Here is a 21,410-nt window from a genome sequence, read left to right as displayed (position 1 = left end):
TTATTTTTTCCCCTTAACACCTCCACATTCTTTTATTTTTAGTTGAAGATGGACACAATACCTTTATTTGTTTATTTTTATGTGGTGCTGAGGATCAAACCCAGCGCCTCGCACATGCTAGGCGAGCACTCTACTGCTGAGCCACAACCCCAGTCCCTCACATTCTCTTAAAATCACCCCACTTCTAAAAATAATCCTTATTTTTCTTTTAAATTTCTAATCATCCATACTCATTATAATGGTATAGAAAAGCAAAGAATGAAACTCATCTTCTTCCACTTTTCATCCCCTAGGGCTAATCATAGTTAACAATTTAAGTGCCAGTTTTAATTACCTGTCCATATACTAGCGAGTTTGGAGATTATTAACAGCTCATATTTAATCTCAGGCTAACTCTTCAACATATTTCTGAATGGCCTCTTTACTCACTGCTCCACTTATATAGATTCCCTAGAACACTAGATATCAACAAAATTAGAAAAGAAACTCACCCCTAATGGTTTATTTTAATTGTCTGCTGGTTTTAGGTGTTTGGTTTTTCAACTCCCTCCCCCAGCCTGGGCATGGGTGACCCCAGCCCCTGCCATACTCCTCCATTATGTTTCTTTCCTAAGCCCCCCACCGGGCCCTTTAAGGTCATCTGGGTAGAGCTGGTACCATCTGGAGGGATTTCAGGGTCATGGGTATTGGTGACCAGCTCCTCTGTCCCCAGGATCCAGGAAGCTTCCATGATGGCCTCCAGCATGATGTGGCCACAAAGCCCAGGGAAGATCTCAGAACAGCACACAACCCAGTGGCAGGGGTGTCCCCTGAGGAAGAACTTCCAGAAACAGGTAAGACAGTCAGCTTGTCAGGATCAGGAAAATCTCTTTGCTCTGGCATAACTGGGCCAGAATCCTCCTGGCTACATTTTGTTCCTTCTCCTATGAGTCTCTGGACCTCGCATAATTTTATAGAAATCAAATATGGTATCTCGTTTGTCAAGGCTATAGTCCACAAACTAGTTGACAGTGTGATGGGGCCATGTAAAGTGTGATCCACATGTCTCCCCTGCCTCCAGGCCATGTGCTTTTCACCTCAGAATGCACTACCATCTTCTGTCCAGATGGACAGGCACTATCTTTGTGCCACATTTTGATTCCTCTGTGGGCTGATGACCAGACCATAGAGGCAGATTTCCCCATTCTGACTAAGTTCAAAGGCCCACTAGAGGGTGCTGAGAAATCACATCTTCATGTACTTATGTGGGGGCCCAGGATACAAACTAGAGAGGCCCAGATGCAGACCTGTTGTGGGCAGGCCCCAGGAGGCTACATCACCCAGTGAAACAGAGTCCCGAGTTGCTTCCTTAGGCTTTTTTTTTTTTTAGTTATTGGGAATTGAACTCAGGGGCACTCGACCACTGAGCCACATCCCTAGCCCTATTTTGTATTTTATTTAGAGACAGGGTCTCCCTGAGTTGCTTAGCACCTTGCTTTTTGCTGAGGCTGGCTTTTAAACTTCCAATTCTCCTGCCTCAGCCTTCCCTGCTGCTGAGTTACAGGCGTGTCTGCCACCGAGCCTGGTGCTTCCTTAGCTTTTTGATTCCAGAAATTCAGTCCTGTCTGAGCCCAAAGTTCATGAGATTATGGGTAGTTGTCTCACATTAACAATTCACAGTATGCCAATATATAGACTAAAACCCATTTATTTATTTTCTGTGAAAGAATATCTCCCTATGCCGGGCTCTTGCATTGTCTGGAATCTTGTGCTCTTTCTTTATAAGTAAGCTTGATGATAAGCCCAATCATTGTAAGAATGTTGTTTGCCAGGTGTGATGGCATATGCCTGTTATCTCAGTGACTCACGAGGCTGAGAGAGAGGAGGATCACAGGTTCAAATCTAGCCTCAGCAACTTAGTGAGACCCTTGGCACTTTGGAAGACCTTGTCTCAAAAAAGAAAAAGGACTGGGGATGAAGCTCAGTGGTAAAGCATCCCTGAGTTCAATCCCTAGTACCAAAATAAATAGTGGTTGCTAATGCAGAGCGATTCCTTAAATATAGTGCTAATCACCTTAATTAAATTTTGAATGCTTCCCAAACTAACTACTTCCTTTAATACACAGCAGCAGTATGCATTGAGTGCTCTTGCTAGACTTGGAACAAGGCTCTTAGGTGTAGCATACGAACAGTCTGACTTAACTCCTAGGGCTTCCTGATCCTACTCAGGAAGGATTGCCAATAGTGGTTCTGGTATCACTTGGAAGCAGAGTATGCTCACCTTGGGAAACTTGTTTTACCTCTTTATATCCTGTTCTCTCAGGTGAAGTGGGGTTTATCACAAAACCACCATGAGATGCCCTAATGAAAGGTTACTGATACACAGAGAGAGTACTCAGTAAGTTATTAGCTGCTCTTATTAACAAAAAGAAGGTCGATAAAGATTACTGCAGGCTGGGCGTGGAGGTGCACACCTGTAATCCCAGCAGGAGTATTGCAAGTTCAAAGCCAGCCTTGGAAATGGCAAGGCACTAAGCAACTCAGTGAGACCCTGTCTCTAAATAAAATATAAAATAGGGCTGGGGATGTGGCTTAGTGGTTGAGTGCCCTGAGTTCAAAAAAAAAAAAAAGAAAGAAAAGATTACTGCATGCCTGGAATTCCAGTTACTCATGAGGCTGAGTCAGGAGGATTGCAAGTTTGAGAACAGCCTGAGCAACTTAGTAAGAACTTGTCTCCAAAAGTAACTCAGTAGTAAAGAGCCTCTGGGTTTAATCCCCAATATCTTAAAAAAAAAAAAAAAAAAAAAGGGTATACAAGGTTGGCTCTGTTTCCAGATTCTTGGACTTAAGCATACATTATCTGAGAACTATGGTCGGTAACAATATTTTAATTGTATGATACAAGGAATTGAACCCAAAGGCTCTTTACTACTGGGTTACAACCCCATCTCTATTTTTTTATTTTGAGATGGGGTCTCACTAAGTTTCTGAATTTATGGTCTTGAATTTATGATCCTCCTGACTTAGCCTCCCAGGTAACTGGGATTACAGGCATGTGCCACTTCACCTGGCAGGAATGGTTACTTTCATTCCCTACTCCCACTCAGGAATTTTGGGGAAGGGGGTGATGCTCTCTCCAACCATTAGAAGAGAAACCAGATTAATGAGCTTTGTGATTTTGAACATATCCAGTGGCTTTTGCATCTTCCTTCTGCTATCCAATGAGAGAGTCACATAGGGGACCTCAGAAGCTTTCCTGCTTGGTGCTGTGCCTCTGGATGAAAGGGGAGGAACCACTGAGCCCAGGGGGACCCCCTTTCTTACCAGAACAGCCCAGGCATTATGCCCTGCCTTTTGCTGTGCACGTGTACTTGGGGAGCGGAAGGAGATGGAAGTCAGGTCAGTCTCAGGCCCACTGGCATGACTGGGGGGAGCTACCTCTCTGTCTGGCCAGGCCCTGTCCCTCCTGAAGGGTAGGTACTTCAGACCCCAGGCAAGCAGAACCTTAATGTTGTCACTGAGGCTGCCTTCCTTACCCCTGCAGATGACTTGGATGGACTTCTGAGTGAGCTCCCTGAGGACTTCTTCTGTGGGACCAGCAGTTGGGACTGCCCCAAGGCAGGGCACCCACCATGAGCAAGTAGCCTCTCAGCTCCCAGGCAAGGCTCTGGGTATGTCTGGTCACATCCAAGGGAAAGAAGGCCCACATGACTGGAAACTTTCCAAAGCTTGGGTTTCTGTGGTGCTCCTACCCTGGACGCTGCACCTGAAAAGTCCCTTGTCTCGGATTCTGCACTGCTGCGGCTTTGAGACGTCCTTGGCATTGTCATCCCAGACCTCAGCCAAAGACTGGCTCTTAGCCTTCCTGTTTTCAAGCCCTCTGGCCCTCTATTCCTTTGGTCACCAACAGGAAAGTTGTGTCATCTTTTCATTTCAGCTGAACTTGAGGGGATGTTAGACTTAGTTTGCTTGTCCCTTTACTCCCCAGTCCCAGGGAAGCTGAGGTGCTAAGAAGCACTGTACCACGACAAAGACAAGGTTCCCAGGTGCAGGGGCAGCCATGTGGGCTTTTGTACCTAGTTCTGAAATAAGAAGCTTCAGGCAGAGCCAAGCAACTCTGGTTCTTTTTTTTGTGTGTGTGTTTTTTGTTTCTTTGTTTTGTTTTGTTTTTTTAAACACCTTTTCTTTTAGAAAATTTTAGACTTACAGAATTACTATAAAAATAGTTCAGCAAGTTTCCATATACTCTATATCCAATTTCCCCTATTATTCACCTCTCACATTAATATGATACATTTATCATAATTAATGAACCGATATCAGTACATTATCACTAACTCACTTCATACTTTTTTCAGATTTACTCAGTTTCCTCTCATGTCCTTCCACAGTTTCAGAGTCCAATCTAGAATCCCACCTTACATTTAATCTTACTGTCTCTTTAGGCTTCTCTTATTGGTGGCAGTTCCTCAGACTTTCCTTGTTCAGACAACTTCAATGGTTCTGAGAAGCACTGGCCTGGCATAGTGTAGGATGCCCCACTGTTAGGATTTGTCTGATGTTTTTCTCATGATTGGACTGGTGTTATATAGGTTTTGGGGAGGAAGAAAGAGGTAAGGTGCCATTCCCCTAACATCTTGACAGGATTCGTGTGGCCCTGGGTCACCTGGATGGGGTAAGGTTCAGGCTTCTCTGCTGCTGAGTGGCTCTTTTCCCTTCTCCTTCCTGTTGTGCTGGAAGTTGCCCTGCACAGTGCACACTTCAGCGGGGGGAATTCTGTTCCACCTCTTTAAAGGTAGAAGAGCTACATAAATTATTTCGAATTCTTCTGCACAGGAAATTTGTCTATTCTCCCTCATTTATTCAATCATTTATATCAGTATGGACTCAGGAATTTATTTCATACTTTGGGTTCTAATCAAATAGTACTTTATTTCTTTGCCAAGTAATTCCTCATTGCTGGAGCTTCTCAATACCACCTTTCAGACAGGAGTTGACAATGGCATGGGTGTGGCATAAAAGGATTAATTATTCAAGTTACCAAACATTGTTTTCCTTTCCGGGATGAAGGGCAGAGAGGAAAACTCTCCCAACTCCTGGACAAGCAAGGGCAGGTTAAAGAGCCCAGTTGACACCAGCCTCCCCTGCCTCAGCCAGGGGCCTCCCATGGACCTGGGCTCTGCACTGCTCTCAGAGGAGGTATTAATCTCCTTTTCCCAAAGAGCAGTGGATATTATAGAGGCAGAAGTGAACAAGCACCTTGAAAACTCCATGTTCAGTTGACTGTTGATTGAAGCGGGCCCTGTTCCAGAAGGCTTTTGTGCTCCTAGGCCTGGCAGGAGAGGGCTAATTTCCCAGCACTCTTGCCCCTTCACGTTTCAATTTGGTCTTCCTACTTGAACATACCATGCATTTCTTCCGCCCACAGTTCACAGCTTTAACCTCTGTAGCTTAGATCTGGGATGAGCCCATCTATCCCATGGTAGCTAGACCACCCAGCACCCTGACCTACAGTCCCCCACTCCAGACACTTCTGAGTCCTGGACCCCACTACTCAGCCTCGACTCATCCCAAACTACTACATGTCCTGGTTCTTGTGTGCTTCAGGCTCTGAGCTCTCTGAAGCCAGGCTGGGCATCGAATCTCCTGGCACTGTTTCCTCCAGCACTTCTGGGCTCCTGTGGGACCATGGGCAGGCTGAAGCAAAGGCTTTCTTTCTCTGCCTTCAGCAAGCTAATGCTAAGTACAAGGAGACCCACACAAAGGATCTCTAAGGGACAGAGCTGTAGTCAGCACCTTCATGCTTGTGTGGCATAGAGGCAGGAAAAGAGGCTGGGTTGGAACTGTTGTGTGCCTTAGGGGGAAAGGAGACGCCTACCACCTGGGCCCCTCTTGGCCCCAGCTGGCCTTGCCAGACTCCCAACCCTGGGAACCTGTAGGTGAGCACCTGTAGGTGCTCAGCCTGGCTGTTGGCGGGACAAATAAAACACTGAATGGGTTCCAGTAGGGTTAATCACAGCTTCATCTATAGAGGAGCCTTTCTCTGAGGATCTCCAAGCCCTCACTGTGCATGACCTCATTCCTCTTCTGGGATCCCCCACCCTGGAATGCTACCAAGAGACTGGGGCCAGGCAGAGAGTGAGTGAACAGAGGAGCCAGGGCAGTGCCAGAAAAAGCCCAAGCTGCTGCCACCCACTTGGGTGGGCGGATGAGTGTTTGCTCTGGCAGAGAGTAGGGGCCTCCATTCAATGCACCACACATTAAGAGTCTGGCCTGCCTTGAGCTAAGTGCTCCTAGACACCACATCCAGACTGACTGTGTGCCCTGGAGCCCCATGCAGCATGGTAGAGTAATGTCTACAGCATGGGATAGGTGCTTGCAAAGCCTGCCTGGAGTTCTTTAGAAGCACAGATTGGAGAGTAGCTGGAACTATAGGCTTGAGCACCTGGGGTTGCTGTAGAGACATCTCCCCAGAGCAGGTGATCTTGGAAGTGGGCTTGGAGGAGTGAGTATACAATGGCATGAGCATGAGCAGGAATGGCAGGGAGGAGGGAGGAGCCTTGAGGAGAATGCTAACGTCATGGGACCATCCCAAGGAACTGGGGCTTAGCTGGAGAGGGCAGGTGCTAGAAGTCATTAGGTTTTTCTTTTTTTGAGGTGGGGTACTGAGGGTTGAATTTAGGGATACTCGATCACTGAGCCACATCCCCAGCCCTATTTTGTATTTTATTTGCAGACAGGGTGTCACTGAATTGCTTAGTGCCTTGCTTTTACTGGCTTTGAACTCGAAATCCTCCTGTCTCAGCCTCCAGAGCTGCTGGGATTATAGGCGTGTGCCACCACACCTGGCATAAATTTTAGTTTTTAAGCAAGTGAATTGCCATTTTAGATCATTCTGGCAGGGAAATAGAGGTAGGTGTGACCAGAGGTAGAAATGCCAGGTGAGAAGTTGGGCTGATCCTGCTTTAAGGCTTTGAGAGCCTGAACTTGACAGTGACTGAGAATGTGAGAACAGGAGTTAGAATTACTCTGGGACCAGGGAGAGGACAAAGTGAAAGATACCCAAGCAGAGATTGTGGTAGGGCCAAGGCAGGGAGGAGCACCAAGAGCGCACTGCACTGTGGGGCAGACATCAGCTCAGCCTCAGCCTGCCAATTCTGGAGTTAGAAGAACTTCAGTGGGCCGTGGGTGGTGTCCCTTCGCCCTCCCCTTCCACAGCATGTCAGTCACACCAGCTGGGGTGGTTTCACGGTCTCATTCCTCCCCCTAGAGGCTCCTGAAAGCAGAGCTGCCTTCTCTTCAGAGTGAACAGGTTTGCAGCTTGAAGATCTCTCTAGTTCAGTCTCAGAGTTTCAAGGTCAATCCCTTGCCCCCTTCAGGCACGCATGTGCATCCCCTTAGGAGCTGAAGGGTCAGTAATCATTGAGGGTAGTCTGTGGAGACCAAAGACCACACTATCTGGCTTAGGGAGTGGGGAGGCTTACAGAACTGTCTTCACCACATGTGGTCACAGCAGCTGGGGCCAAAATGCACTGTCCATGGCATCAGGCCCATGATGGGATCTTGGCTGTGGCCCTCAAGCCATGTGACCGTGAGCTAGTGATTTTCCTTGTTAAACCTTAAATCTTAAAACAGAGCTAAGACCTCCCAACTTGGGAGTTCAATTGATAATTAGCCTAACCATATCATTTACTGTCAAAACCTGTTTTGTATTACTGTATTATTTACTTGGTCACCCAAATGAGGATGGATATGAACGTGACTTAAATTGTAAAGTTTCACACCACATGCAGTGATTGCTGTTACTATAGGTGCCAGGAAGAGCTGTTCATCTTCTCAGTTATCAGTCCCAACCTCCCCTTACTTCCTGTGCTGAGATCTGCCCTCTCTCCTCCCTATGGGCCAACCTGGGCTCCTGCCCTCTAGTCAACGTCACAGAGGCTGTATCACCCTCCCTGGGGCGGCCCTTCCCATCCCATCCCATCCCATCCCTTCCCATCCCATCCCATCCCATCCCATCCCATCCCATGACTGCCTGCTTCACTCATCTTGGACCTTGCCAACCCCAGACACACTAGAGATGTAGGAGGATGCGGTCCTGGAGTCCTGAGGTAGCCTCAGTTGAGGACCTGCTGACCAATCAAATAGGGCAGGAGCTGGCCCAGCACCATCTCTGCACCAGGATCATGATTCTCCGCAAACTGTTTACCAGAGTAGTGAAGAGCCTATTTATAGTCTCAGCTGCTCTTCTCCCTGCTCACGGGGGAGGGGGAGGAGACAGGCTGATTCTCCAGAGCAAGGGTGGTAGTCCGGCTGAGGAACAAGGATCTGCCCAGGTGCCACTGCCCAGTCTCCTGGGCCTCTCCCCATGGCAGGGGAGACCTTCCCCTTCACCTCCTCTACGCTGCGTGCTCTCCGCCTGCAGCGGGAGTGGCTGGAATGGGAGGATCGGCGACGGGCAGCTGCCCAGCAGTGCCGCAGCCACAGGTGCCCCTCAAGTTTCCAGGCCCGACTCACAAGGCCTCGCCGCTCCTGCAGGGACCCAGCTGTCCACAATGCCCTCTTCTCTGGTGACCTGCAGCAGATTCAAGCTCTGTTCCAAGATGAAGAGGCTGCCAACATGATTGTGGAGACTGTGAGCAACCAGCTGGCCTGGTCAGCAGAACAGGGTAAGGAGCACCAGGGAGAGGTCAGGGAGGAGGGAGAACAAAGAGGGGTGGGGGAGGGGGGGAGAGTCTAGGCTCATCCTCTCCCTGCACACCCAAAACTAGACCATCCCTTGCCACCACCTATCCGAAGTGATGGTTTATGTGTCTTTTCAGAATTAAAAGTTATATTATTTAAAAAAAAAATATATATCAATTTAGTTGTTGATGGACCTTTATTTTATTCATTTATTTGTATGTGGTGCTGAGGATCAAACCCAGTGCCTCACACATGCTAGGCAAGTGCTCTACCTCTGAACCACAACCCCAGCCCAAAAGTTATAATCTCTAAGCATATTATATACAGATTGTGTAAATTTTATATTTAGTTGACAAATAATTGAATAGACATATCTCCCACACATTTGAATTTTTTTTCTTTCATAGAATAAAATTACAGGGCTCAGGTTATAGCTTAGTGGTAAGGTGCTCGCTTCACACGAGTGAGGCACTGGGTTCAGCCCTCAGCGCCACACAAAATAAAATAAATAAAGGTATTGTGTCCATCTACAACTAAGAGGAATGAGGGGCCAGGATTGTGGCTCAGTGGTAGAGCGCTGCCTAGCATGCATGAGGCACTGGGTTCGATCCTGGGCACCACATAAAATAAAATAAAGGTATTGTGTCCATTTACAACAATTAAAAAAAATATTTAAAATAAAAGAATAAAATTACATCCCACATTAAAATTTTATTTTATTTTTTGATGCTGAGGTTTGAACCCAAGGCCTCTTGCATGCTAAGCATGCATTCTACCACTGAACTACACCCCCACCTCACATGCAATTTGATAATCTGATTTTTTTTCATGTAACATCTTTCCATGCCAATAACCATAAGTCTATAAAATATTTTAAATAGGTGCATAAATTCTATGCAGGTGTACACCATGATTTATATAACAAGCCCCCAGATACAGTGGGTAGATTAGTTTTTTTTTTTTTTTTTAAGTATCTTTAAGTCAGGCACAGTGGTGCACACCTGTAATCCCAGTGATTTGAGAGGCTGAGGCATAAAGATTGAAAGTTCAGGGCCAGTCCTAGCAACTTAACAAAACCCTCAGCAACTTAGAGAGATCCTGTCTAAAAATGAAAAATTACAAAAGAAATAGGGAGGCAGTTCAGTGATAAAGCTCCCCAGGTTCAATCCTTTGTACCCCCTCCCCATAAAAAGAAGCTTTTTAAAACTTTTATTTATTTATTTATTTCTTGTGGTGCTGGGGTTCAAATGCAGGCATGCTAGGTAAGCACTCTACCACTGAGGTACATACCCAGTCACCCCTTAACTTTTTTTTTTAATTTAATTTAATTTTTTTGTTGAACTCAGGGCCTCATGCTCCCTTAACTGTTTTAAATAGCAGTGTGATGAACATCTTTATGTACTTGCCAAAAGATTTTTCTAGGATGCATTCTGCCTAGCGGATTTATTCATATCAGCCGAATACCTCAAGTGAGACTACAATGAAGATTGGCAGAAGATTGCCTCAAACCCCATCCTTGGATTGGGGCTTTCAAAATCCTGGGGAGAGCTTACAGATCCAGATGAGTCACAGTCACTCCATGCTGGAAATTCTGTCTGCCGTGATAGTGAGACTGTGACCTCACCCAGGGCATCCTGGTCTTGTCGTGCAGCTCATTCCCTGGATGGGGCCTAGCCTTAATTTCAATCCTAATAAAAAGCAAAACATGCTTTACCAAAGATTTGGAGAAACCAAGGACTGACTTTGCTAGCATTCAAATAACCTATTAAGTATCAATGTCTTTTAAATAAGTCCTGGACTATTTCCACCTTTTGAATCTAACACCAGTCACATGATCATTCCCCTTTCCTCAGTCCTTTTTTTTCCCCCCATTCCACCTCTAATCCTCCCCCTCCATCCTTCCTCCTACTTCTACCCAATTATCTCTGCCCAGGAGTATCCTACAACTCATTTCTGTTCTTTAGCCTTTCCTAGGCTCAGGCCCAGGCCCACCTGTGCATAACTACTGCACCACAAAGTCAGAGGTGAACAAAAAGAGCCACCAAATCCATTAGCAGCTCAAAGACCCTGAGGTTCCCTTAATTGGTGTTTGTGATTTTTAAAAAATATTTATTTTTGTATTTGAACCCAATAACTATTTATTTATATGTGGTGCTGAGGATCAAACCCAGGACCTTGCACGTGGGAGGTGAGCGCTCTACCGCTGAGCCATAACCCCAGCCCTAAGGCTGTTGTGATTTTATAGCAATTATTCTTTTCTGTGATACATATTATGTTTTCTTACAGACTGAGAAATCATTCTAAAAAGCTGTTCTAATTTATACTCCCAGTTCAGGCCATGAGTTCCTTTCCACAGATACAGCCTGGGACAGTACTTGTGTTTAGTGGACTCTGCAGGGGGAGACCAGCCCTAACTGTCAGTTACAAGCCAGTATCCCCAACCTTGCCCTTCCCACCCATCTTATCCAGTCCACCAATTCTACTTGTTCTTAGGATTCTGGGTACTGACACCCAAGACCAAGCAGACAGCACCCCTCACCATCACTGCGGCCAGAGGCTACACGGATTGCGCCCGCCACCTGATCCTGCAGGGGGCAGAGCTGGATGCCCGTGTTGGAGGCCGGGCTGCCTTGCACGAGGCCTGTGCCAGAGCCCAGACTGACTGTGTGCGGCTGCTGTTGACCTTCGGTGCCAAGGCTAATGTGCTGTCAGAGGAGGGCACTACCCCCTTGCACTTCTGCACAACCCCTGAGTCCTTGCAGTAGGTGCCCGTGGGTGGGGATGATTTGAGCAGGAGTGTGTGTGTGCATGTGTGTCTTTAGCATGGCCAAGACAAGAAGAACTTAACATCCAAACCCAGCTTTGTGGTTCCCAAAGCATTCTGCCACTGAGCTACAAACCCCAAACCACCCCCTTTTTTTTGAGATAGGGTCTTGCTAAGTTGCCCAGTCTGACCTCAAACTTAGGATCCCCTGCCTTAGTCTCCTGAGTACTGGGGTTGCCAGCGTGAGCCACTGCCATATACATCTTCATAACAACCTGCAGACAGGCCTCAGCCTATGAATGAGGAAATTGAGGCTCAGAAAGATTTAGTGTCTTGTCCAATATCACATGTGTTAAACTCAGGAGGCAGAAGCTTTGTTTCTTTTGGGAAAACCCCTGTTCCAATTCTAGTTTCAGATTCCCTGTGAATCCTCTATAGCCAGATCAAGAAAGGCACCAAGAAACATCTAGCCATGTTTCCCAGCCTCACCATCAGTCCCTCTTCTTTGCTTTTCCTTCCTTTTTAAAGTCAACAGTGGTTGACCCCTTTTACATGATATTTGCCCTTTTACAAGTCAAGTCAACAGACTGGGCTAGCAGGTAATGATTCAAGACATTGCACAGCCCACATGCTGGGGATCTCTCTCCCTGCTAAATCTAGGCCAGTGGTGGACCGGGAAGTGATCCAAATTTGCCAACTCTTTCTTAGGTTTTTATGGGTGTGTCTGATGTGGCTGGGAACAAGCACTTCCCAACAGACTTATCCTTTTACGCAAAGTGAAAATGGCCACTTTCTGGAAGCCTATTGAATGAAATTTTAAGTGTTACTTAAATTTAGTATTTATTTTTTTGATATCAGGTATTGAACCCAGGGGCGCTTAACCATTGAGCCACATTCCTAGCCCTTTTTATTTTTTATTTTGAGACAGGGTCTTACTAGGTTGCTTACGTCTTGTTAAATTGCTGAGGCTGGCTTCGAACCTGGGATCCTCCTGCCTCAACTGGGATTACAGGCATGTGCTACCATGCCTGGCTCTTTAATTTTTTTTTTTTTTTTTTAGTACCAGGGATTGAAAGCAGGGGCACTTCACCACTGAGTCACATCCCCAGCCCTTTTATATATTTTATTTAGAGAGAGGGTCTCACTAATTTGCTTAGGGCCTTACTAAGTTGCTGAGGCTGTTCTTGAATTTAAGATCCTCCTGCCTTAGCCTCCTGAGCTGCTTGGGATTACAGGCACGTGCCACCATGTCCAGCTGCTAAATTAAGTATTTAGAAACAAAAATTAGCCCATGATTAGAATTCCCTGAGGAAATGAGTTCAGTAGTTCTTGGAAAACTGGTTGCTACTTGACTTTTGGACACTGAGAAAAACACGTATTGAACTTGGCATCCTAACTATCTGGGGAAAGGATACCTGATTATTAGGGTTTCACTGGGGTTGATGAATCTGCTTTTAGCTTTCCACCAACTGCCATTCTGGCTTTATTTATTTATTTATTTTAGTTGTAGTTGGAAACAATACCTTTATTTTATTTATTTATTTTTATGTGGTGCTGAGGATTGAACCCAGAGCCTCACACATGCTGTGCCAGCCCCCTAATGCTGAGCCACAACCCCAGCCCCCATTCTGGCTTTTTAATTATAAATGACTCTTAGTTTAGTTTCATCATTATTAGTTTGTTGCATGTTTGGTTTTGTCCACGGTGGGTAATAATGCATGTTTGTGGCAGTGATGTTCGGGACAATAATTTTTCCAGGATCTTGGAGACTGTGAAACATGTGCTCTTTAAAACGCTTTTTAATTTTGTTTTGTCTAGTGGGAAAGTTGAGTAGGGAGGTCCCCAAGTACCTTTCTTTGCCCAAATGAACCTGACTTGGTCTAGAAGAATGGTCTTCAAATTTGGGGGCAGGGAGATAATATTAAGATTTCTATTTATTTATTGTTTTGCCTCATGTGTTTTAAATTTGATTCATAGTGCACATAGGAATGGGTTTTCAAAATCTTGTGCTATCAAAATGTTAGATCACTGGCAATTGATCTAAGCTCAGGCCTTGGGGTCCCATTTTAATGAAGAGTAAGGGTGAAATCAAGGAGGGAGTATTAATTCTAGTGCAGCCACTAATTTGTTATGTGTCCTTAGCTGCTGTGCAAGATCTTAATTTTTTCATGTGAAAATTAAGATGCTCTGATGGGGCCTATCTCTGGTGTCTGTCATGGGGCTTTTGTGATCTGGAGAACATGAGGCTGTATGTACCTCGAAGTAGAGGGGTGGGAAGGAAGGGGGTGCTCTCAGTCCTGACCTTGGGCCCTTGCATTCCTGTTTCCAGATGTGCCAAGCTGCTGCTGGACGCAGGAGCAACCGTGAACTTGGCAGCCAAGGAGAGCGAGGTGACGCCCCTGCACGTGGCGGCAGCGCGTGGCCTGGAGGCGCACGTGGTTCTTTACCTACAGAACGGTGCCAAAGTGGGCCTGCGCACCTGCCAGGGGGAGACAGCGCTGAACGCAGCTTGCGCTGGAGCTGAGGGCCCGGGCAGCAGCCGACAGCATGAGGCTGCAGCACGGCACCTCCTAGAGGCCGGGGCTGACCCCCGGGCAGCTGGGCGTAAACGCCACACACCACTGCACAACGCCTGTGCCAATGGCTGCGGGGCCCTGGCTGAGCTGCTGCTGCGATACGGAGCCTGCGCTTGGCTGCCCAACGGAGCAGGCCACACACCCATGGATTGCGCTCTGCAGGCTGTGCAGGATGCCCCCAACTGGGAACCCGAGGTCCTCTTTTCAGTGCTGCTGGACTATGGGGCCCAGCCTGTGTGCCCTGAGGTGAGTGGGGGAGGCTGAGGAAGGAGGCTGGGATGAGGCTTTTGGGGCTGAGTTGCAGCAGCCCTGCCTCTGGGGAAGAGAGTGTTCCAAGAGACTGGAAAGGCCACCCTCAGTGGCCAGAGGTTCCTCCCCATCTTGGGAGTGGAGAGAGGGTTGGGGGTGCAGTGTCCAAGCATTGAAGGAAACTCTAGCCAAGAGGTTGGAGCATGCTTGAGGCTGGGGAAACAGAAGCATGATGAAGGATGAGAAACTCAGATCTTAGTTCCCCAAACAAGGGTGTGAGTGGGGATTTGGATTAGGCTGAGCTTGGATCTGCCCTTGGATGGGGGAAGCAAGAAACCCCTAAGACCCTCTCTTGACTCCTAGATGCTGAAACATTGTGCCAACTTCCCTCGGGCTCTGGAAGTTCTGCTTAATGCCTATCCTTGCATCCCATCCTGTGATACTTGGGTGGAGGCAGTGCTTCCTGAACTGTGGCAGGTATGTCCAACCCAAGGGCAGAGCTCCTTCCTGAGAGGATGGCGAGAAAGGATGAGCCACACGCCTGTCCCTCAGAGACCAGCTTCTGGAGGGAGGCGCAGGAAAGCCCTCTGCAGAAGAGGATGGGCAGAGTGAAACCCCTGGCCTCCCAGCTCTTGCAGTACAGGCTGACCTCTGCTTTTATACACCTGCCCAGCCTCGCTCACCAACATGGCTGAGACCCTGCCCTGAGGTATAGGGAGCCCCAGCTCCCCTACCATACCTATGAATCCAAGTCCTTCCAGATATACAAGTGGATATAGGTTGCAGAAGCCCAGCACCTCACTGCTAGGTTGCCCCAGATGGAAAGGCAGAGTCAAGGGAGCTGGGCCAACTGACCCTCTTTCCCTCCTGGCCTAGGAGCATGAAGCCTTCTACAGCTCGGCCCTATGCATGGTAAACCAGCCGCGGCGGCTGCAGCACCTGGCCCGACTGGCTGTGCGAGCCCAGTTGGGTAGTCGCTGTCGGCAGGCTGCCACCCAGCTCCCACTGCCCCCACTTCTCCGAGACTACCTACTGCTTCGTGTGGAGGGACGCATCCAGTGAGCTCCATGACAGGCCACTGCCATGGCTGTCTTGCCCCTTCTATCTGTCCCTGTCCTCAACCCTAGGGAAATGATTGCTGGCTCTCATCTTTGTGCTTCACATGCCCTCCTGGACCAGCTCATCCCTCCACTAGCTTCTTGAGCCACCTGATGACCATCAGCCATCCTGAGCTTCTGACCCTTTCCCCAGGGGAAGGTCTGTACTCAGCCTGTTCCCAGACTCAAGGAATGTTCACCTCCCCTGCCTGGGCATGATTGGATGGCTCCTCTATCTACCATGGTGTCCTTGGTGCCTCTCTCTCCCACCACCCATATACCTCTTAAAGAGTGACAAGATCTTGCCTCTGCCTGCCCTGTTCCCACCCAACCTGCCTTTGTCACCTCAAGGCGGGTCTTGAAACCCATGCCTTGAATGGATGCTGAAATAATCTTTGAGTCACATCTCTGATCATTCCAGTAGTGGCTCTCTCTACCTTCAGGCAAAATCAAAACTGAACAAAAGGGGTCCTTGGGGTGTAGCTAGTGGTAGAGCACTTGCTTAGAATGTGCAAGGCCCTGGGTTCTATCCCTAGTACTGCAAAAACAAAAAAACAAAAAGACCTCAACAAAATGAAGTCTCTAGACATTGGCCTCTGCATGTTCTCTGGCTTCCTGACTCCCCTTCTTGTCCCAAATTCCTGGAATCCAACCTTAGTAAACTAGTTACCAATTGCTGGATATGACCGGCTCTTCTTTGCTTTCAGGAGTCTGCCTGTGTGGTTCCCTCTGCTTGATATACATTTTTTTGGCCTAGTCAAGGTTGATTTGATCCTCAAGACTCAGTTCACACAGATCTTCAAGAGTCAGTTCAGGGCCTTCCTTTGACCATCCCAGCTGTAGCCTTCCCTGGCTTAGTACTTATTTATTAAGTACCAGTATCTGCCTCCACTAGGGTGAGACTAGAGCTCTGTTCCTTAAACAGGCATTTCAGTAAATGCATAAAGCCTAGGACATTTATGATGTGGCCTCCCCACCTCCAAGTAACACATGGTATCTTAAATAGCAGTCACTACAAAATAATCTCTGAGGGCCCATGATGGGAGGACCAGCTGTTCCCCCTGTCACTTCTGATCCCAGAGTCAAAAGTACACTTACTTTTAGGAGGGAGCTTTTCAAGGCAAGCCAGTTTTTGTGACTGCAAAGAAATGATCTGTACATAGAACAAAAGCATGGACTTTGTTAGGTTTCAATGTGACTAAGGTCCCATCACTGTTTATTTTCCCACTCTGCTCTTTTGTGGCTTCCAAGTTTTCTGCCCTCAGCTACTAGTACTGGTAATAGGAAAACATTATAGAACACAAGGTCCCTCACAGATCAGCAGATGGCAGCCACCACAGGAGGGAACAGAGGGTCACCCAGAAGCCTGAGCTCCTGTCCTTCAGCTGAGGGATCCTGGGCTCTCCCATTGCCAGTTGGAGTCTGGCAGCAGTGGTGGCTGAGACAGAGATCAGGAGCCCTGGGTCTGCCTCTGGCAGCCTGTTGGGCTTTCCCTTCTCCAGGGAGTTGTGTCTGCAGGGATTCCCTTTCACTAACACAAGACAGTCTTTGACCTGGTTAAGCAGAGCAGCAACCTCTCCTTTCTGGATGGAAGTTTTGTTTTAGTTTCACAGAGCCACAAAGGCCTAACAGAAGAAAAGGAAATCTCCCTAGTCCTGGGCCCTGGCTGGGAGACTCAGATGTTAAACTTTCCTGTTATAGCAGACAGACCCCAGCCAGTCCAGCCTCTTCTAATACTTTTTTTTTTTTTAAGTTGGACACAATATCTTTATTTTTTATGTGGTGCTGAGGATTGAACCCAGTGCCTCATGCTTGCGAGGCAAGCGCTCCACCACTGAGCCCCAGCCCCAGTCCCTTTTTCTATTACAACTACAAGATAACCTGTTTGTTTTTAAAGATACATGTATAAATATGTATTATTTCATTAATTCTTCATTTCTTCAATCTGTGAGAGCAGGAAGGGCCACTTTTTTTTTTAATTTTTAGAGAGAGAGAGAGAGAGAGAGAGAGAGGGAGAGAAAATTTTAATATTTATTTTTTAGTTTTTGGGGACACAACATCTTTGTTTGTATGTGGTGCTGAGAATCGAACCCGGGCCGCACGCATGCCAGACGAGCGCGCTACCGCTTGAGCCACATTCCCAGCCCATGGACCACTTTTTTTTTGGTTCGGAGGGAGATCCTGGGGATTGAACCCAGAGACACTTTACCAATCCCCAGTTCTTTTTACTTTTTGTTTTAAGACAGGGTCTTCAGGGCTGTGGTTATAGCTCAGTGACAAAAGATTTGCCTAGCATATGTGAGGCACTGGGTTCGAGCCTCAGCACCACATAAGAAGTAAATAATAAAGGTATAAAAATTACAATAATATTTTTAAAAAGTGTCTTGCTAAGTTGCTGAGGTTAGCCTCAAACTTGCAATCCTCCTGCCTCAGCTTCCCCAATTGGCTGGGATTATAGGCATGAGCTACTGCACCCAGTTTATCCACCATTGCTGACTCAGTACCTTTCCGAGAGTAAACACTCACATACCTGTCAATAAATGAATGATGATGCTTTACCTCACCAGCAACCAGGGAAATACAAATTCAAATAAAACATCATTCCCTCACTGGTTTGGAAAAAAATTTAAAGATTGGTAGTATGCAGTGCTGGTGAAGAGATGAAGAAATAAAGGGGTGGATGAAGCTCAGTGGTAGAGTGTTTGCTTAGTATTCCCCAGGCCCTGGGTTAAATCCCTAGTACTGGAAAAAATTAAAAATGAGCAGGGCTTGGTGGTACACACCTGTAATCCCAGTGACTTAAGAAACTGAGGCAAGAGGATCACAAGATCAAAGCCAGCCTCAGCAACTTAGCGAGACCCCATCTTAAAATAAAAAATAAAAAGGGCTGGAGATGTGGCTCAGTGGATAAGTGCCCCTGGGTTTAATCCCCAGTATACGCCCCCCCCCCAAAAAAATAATAATGATAATAAGAGATGGAGAAATGGATTCTTGCAAATCCTGTTGCTTCTCTGGCCAGCAATTTGGCAGTATCTGTAAACATTGCTCCCCATTTACATAAAAAGTGGGCAATTACCAGAATAGTCATCTCAGCATTGCTTGCAGCAACCCAATATGGGTTCCATACTATGGAATACAATTTAGCCTTTACAAAAGGTAGTAGTCATAGCAAGATAGAACTGGGAAGGAATTCCAACCGACCAGCATGTGTATGGCTTTGGAAAGATTTCCAAGACTACTGTTAAGGAGACAAAAACAGTCTGGAATATGATATGTACAGCAAACAAAATGAAACTCTATAAGAATAAAATAGAAAAAGACCTGGAAGTTTGGTGACCAAGAATTCCCCTCTAGAGAGGGCAGAGGGAAAGGGACTGAGCTGATGGATTTTTTTTTATTGTGGTATTTGAGTTTTTTTTTTTAATAAAGGGATATCTATGAATTCTTCTGAAATTATACACACACACATATACATTTCTCTGTATATATTTTTTCTTTTTCTTTTTTTGTGGGGCTGAGGATTGAACTCAGGGCCTCACATATGCTACACAAATGCTCTACCATTGAGCTATATCCATTCTCAGTCCTTTTTTTTTTTTTTAAATATTTATTTTTTAGTTTTCAGAGGATACAACATCTTTGTTTGTATGTGGTGCTGAGGATTGAACCCGAGCTGCATACATGCCAGGCGAGCGCGCTACCGCTTGAGCCACATCCCCAGCCCTCAGTCGTATTTTTTAATAAAATGCATTCACTAAAAGCATTTAAGGCAGGATTTAGAGATATATTCACCATTCGATAGCTATTATAATTGTATATAAAAGCATAAAAATCCCTAAGTTCAATAGTTAATAAAAATAAACATCTCATAAACTACATCATTAAAATGTCCAAGGATCCGTTAAAATAGTCTGTCAAACTGGGTACAGTGGTGTGGTGGTGTATGCCTATAATCCCCGTGGTTTAGGAGTCTGAGGCAGGAGAATCACAAATTCAAAGCCAGCCTCAGCTGTGGGAGGCCATCCTCGCACACGATTTGAGTTACCTCCCTGGCTGGGTGAGAGGCACTTAGACACAGCTGTGTCAGAGCTATTCCCCACCCTTCTCCAGGTCCGAGGGCTTGTCCATGCAGAGGTGTGCCTGGCCACTGCCCCGAAGACCCAATCGTCGCCCCTGATCTTGGGATGCTGCCCCCCTTAATCTTCACTGGATGGGATTTTCCCTGGAATTTTTTGTTCCCCAATAAAAGCCCACTCCCTGGCGTGTTCTCTCTTTCTTGGTAGTCTCTTCTGTAAACCCCGCTACAGCATTAGGTGGCTGGAGGCAGGAGCTAGGAGAAGCCATCTAGGAGCTGGTGTTAAAGGCAATAAGAGTCTCGTCTCCTTAATTTAAAACTCCCTAGCATTTACTCATGAATCCAACCTTTTATGAAGCCAGTGCTGGTCACATGGCAGACTCCGCAACTTAACGAGGCCCTAAGCAACTCAGTGAGACCCTGTCTCAAAATAAAAGATTAAGGGCTGGGGATGTGGCTCAAGCGGTAGCACGCTCACCTGGCATGCGTGCGGCCAGGGTTCTATCCTCAGCACCACATACAAAGATGTTTTTTTTAAAAAATAAAAGATTTAAAAGGGTTCTGGATGTGTCTCAGTGGTTAAGCACCCTGATTCATTATCAATCCCTGATAATGAATCAAACAAAAAGCTTAGTTTTAAATATAATTGTTATATTTATAAAGAAGAAATATAAACATGTTTATATATAGAATTTTATATTTATATATAAAGAAGCCTACTTCTTTCTTTTCTTGCTTTCCTCTTGCAATTTCCCCACCCGCAAAACCCAACCCTAAAAGCCCCTCTTTCAAGACACCTTTAAGTCAGCTACCTCTTCTTCTTTTGCTGGACATACTCCTCAAACTCTCACACTCCGGACTGAGAAAGGAGGCTGGCAAGTTTAAGGCCATCTCTATCAACTTGTCAGCTTTGTTCACTTTTCCAACCCTTCATCCCAGGTGCTAGCATTCTGAGTATGTCTCCAGCCCTAACAAGTCTTTCCTTCTTCTTTCCATCTATTTCACCTCACTGCCAAGACTATCTTGAGACATCGCCTCTGGCCAGTAGATGACAGAAGTCTCTCAAGTTCCCCACCTCTTCCCACAACTTTGCTGAATCTAACCATCATTCACTTAATAAATCTTTATCAGTGGGCTGAGGATGTAGCACAGTGGTAGATCACTTGCTTAGTAGTGCAAGATCCTGGGTTCAGTACTGGGGGAAAAAAATTTTCAAGTAATCTGAAACAGATTTGGTGGGGGGGGGGGTGACAGAAAAAAAAAAAAAAACAGTTCCTGATCTCAGGCAATTTGGTAAGACACAATAATGAAAAATGACAAATGTAGTGTAATGTTAGGCAGATGTCAATCCATGTAGTGGGGGGAGGGGAAGAATAACATAGTGTGTGTGTATCTAAATCCACCCAAATGGATGGGTCAAGTGCCCTGCTAAGAGCCACAGCCAAGTAATATGATGCATGGCATTTTTGGTTGAAAGGTGACACCAGCAAGCCATTGAGATGATATGATTATGTTAAGATTTGCATTCATATGGATATTGGACTCCTGCTGTCCACCTCTGCCTGCTACCGGACTCCTAGAGAGTTCCCTTTGGTTGGGGAAGTGCAGTAGGAGGGAATTCCGGAGGAGGGACTTCCTGTTGGGGGGTCCAGGAGACCGCCGCGTGGGTCGGTAGGCAATCTGGCTGGGAGTGTACGGGGCATTGGTGGCAGTTTCAAAAAATAAAGTTTGTTCCTGCTTGAGTGGCTCGTGATTTGTGCCCAGCCAGACTGAGGCAGTGCCCAGTGCCCTGGGGAGGCCAGATACCCCACCTCCTGCCCAGGGCAAGCCCAATCACCTGATGGACCCTTCTCTACTTCCAGAGAACACTACTCGGTAATTATTCCCTTCTCAAATTGCCTTTCTCTTCATTCTTTCCCTTCTCTGCTCCTCCTTCTTGGCATATAAACATCTTTAGGATTCTCTCATCTCTTAAAACCTCCCCC

The 21,410-nt window shown here is 46.5% G+C and overlaps 2 protein-coding genes across 3 annotated transcripts in view; both read left to right on the top strand.

The window, feature by feature from the left end:
- Hrob (homologous recombination factor with OB-fold) overlaps positions 1-3,615 on the top strand; it is a 32,498-nt gene extending 28,883 nt beyond the window's left edge. Inside the window, exons 9-10 of the mRNA XM_076870694.2 lie at positions 713-833; positions 3,524-3,615. Of these exons, the coding sequence (XP_076726809.2) occupies positions 713-833; positions 3,524-3,615 (213 nt within the window). The remainder of the gene's footprint in view (positions 1-712; positions 834-3,523) is intronic.
- Positions 3,616-8,265: 4,650 nt separating this feature from the next.
- Positions 8,266-19,611, top strand: Asb16 (ankyrin repeat and SOCS box containing 16). 2 transcript variants are annotated; one of them, XM_076870837.1, is made up of 5 exons: positions 8,266-8,648; positions 11,158-11,425; positions 13,758-14,250; positions 14,617-14,730; positions 19,461-19,611. In XM_076870837.1, the coding sequence occupies exons 1-5, from the start codon at positions 8,348-8,350 to the stop codon at positions 19,548-19,550; spliced, it is 1,266 nt and encodes a 421-aa protein (XP_076726952.1). In that variant the 5' UTR covers positions 8,266-8,347; the 3' UTR covers positions 19,551-19,611. The 2 variants fall into 2 exon arrangements, with proteins under 2 accessions (XP_076726952.1, XP_076726951.1); XM_076870836.2 differs by lacking the exon at positions 19,461-19,611 and adding an exon at positions 15,130-15,937.
- The last annotated feature ends 1,799 nt before the right edge of the window (positions 19,612-21,410 follow it).

The sequence above is a fragment of the Callospermophilus lateralis genome, chromosome 11, assembly GCF_048772815.1.
Source record: "Callospermophilus lateralis isolate mCalLat2 chromosome 11, mCalLat2.hap1, whole genome shotgun sequence".
Classification (NCBI taxonomy): Eukaryota; Metazoa; Chordata; class Mammalia; order Rodentia; family Sciuridae; genus Callospermophilus; species Callospermophilus lateralis.
This window is presented reverse-complemented; position numbering and strand designations above follow the sequence as displayed.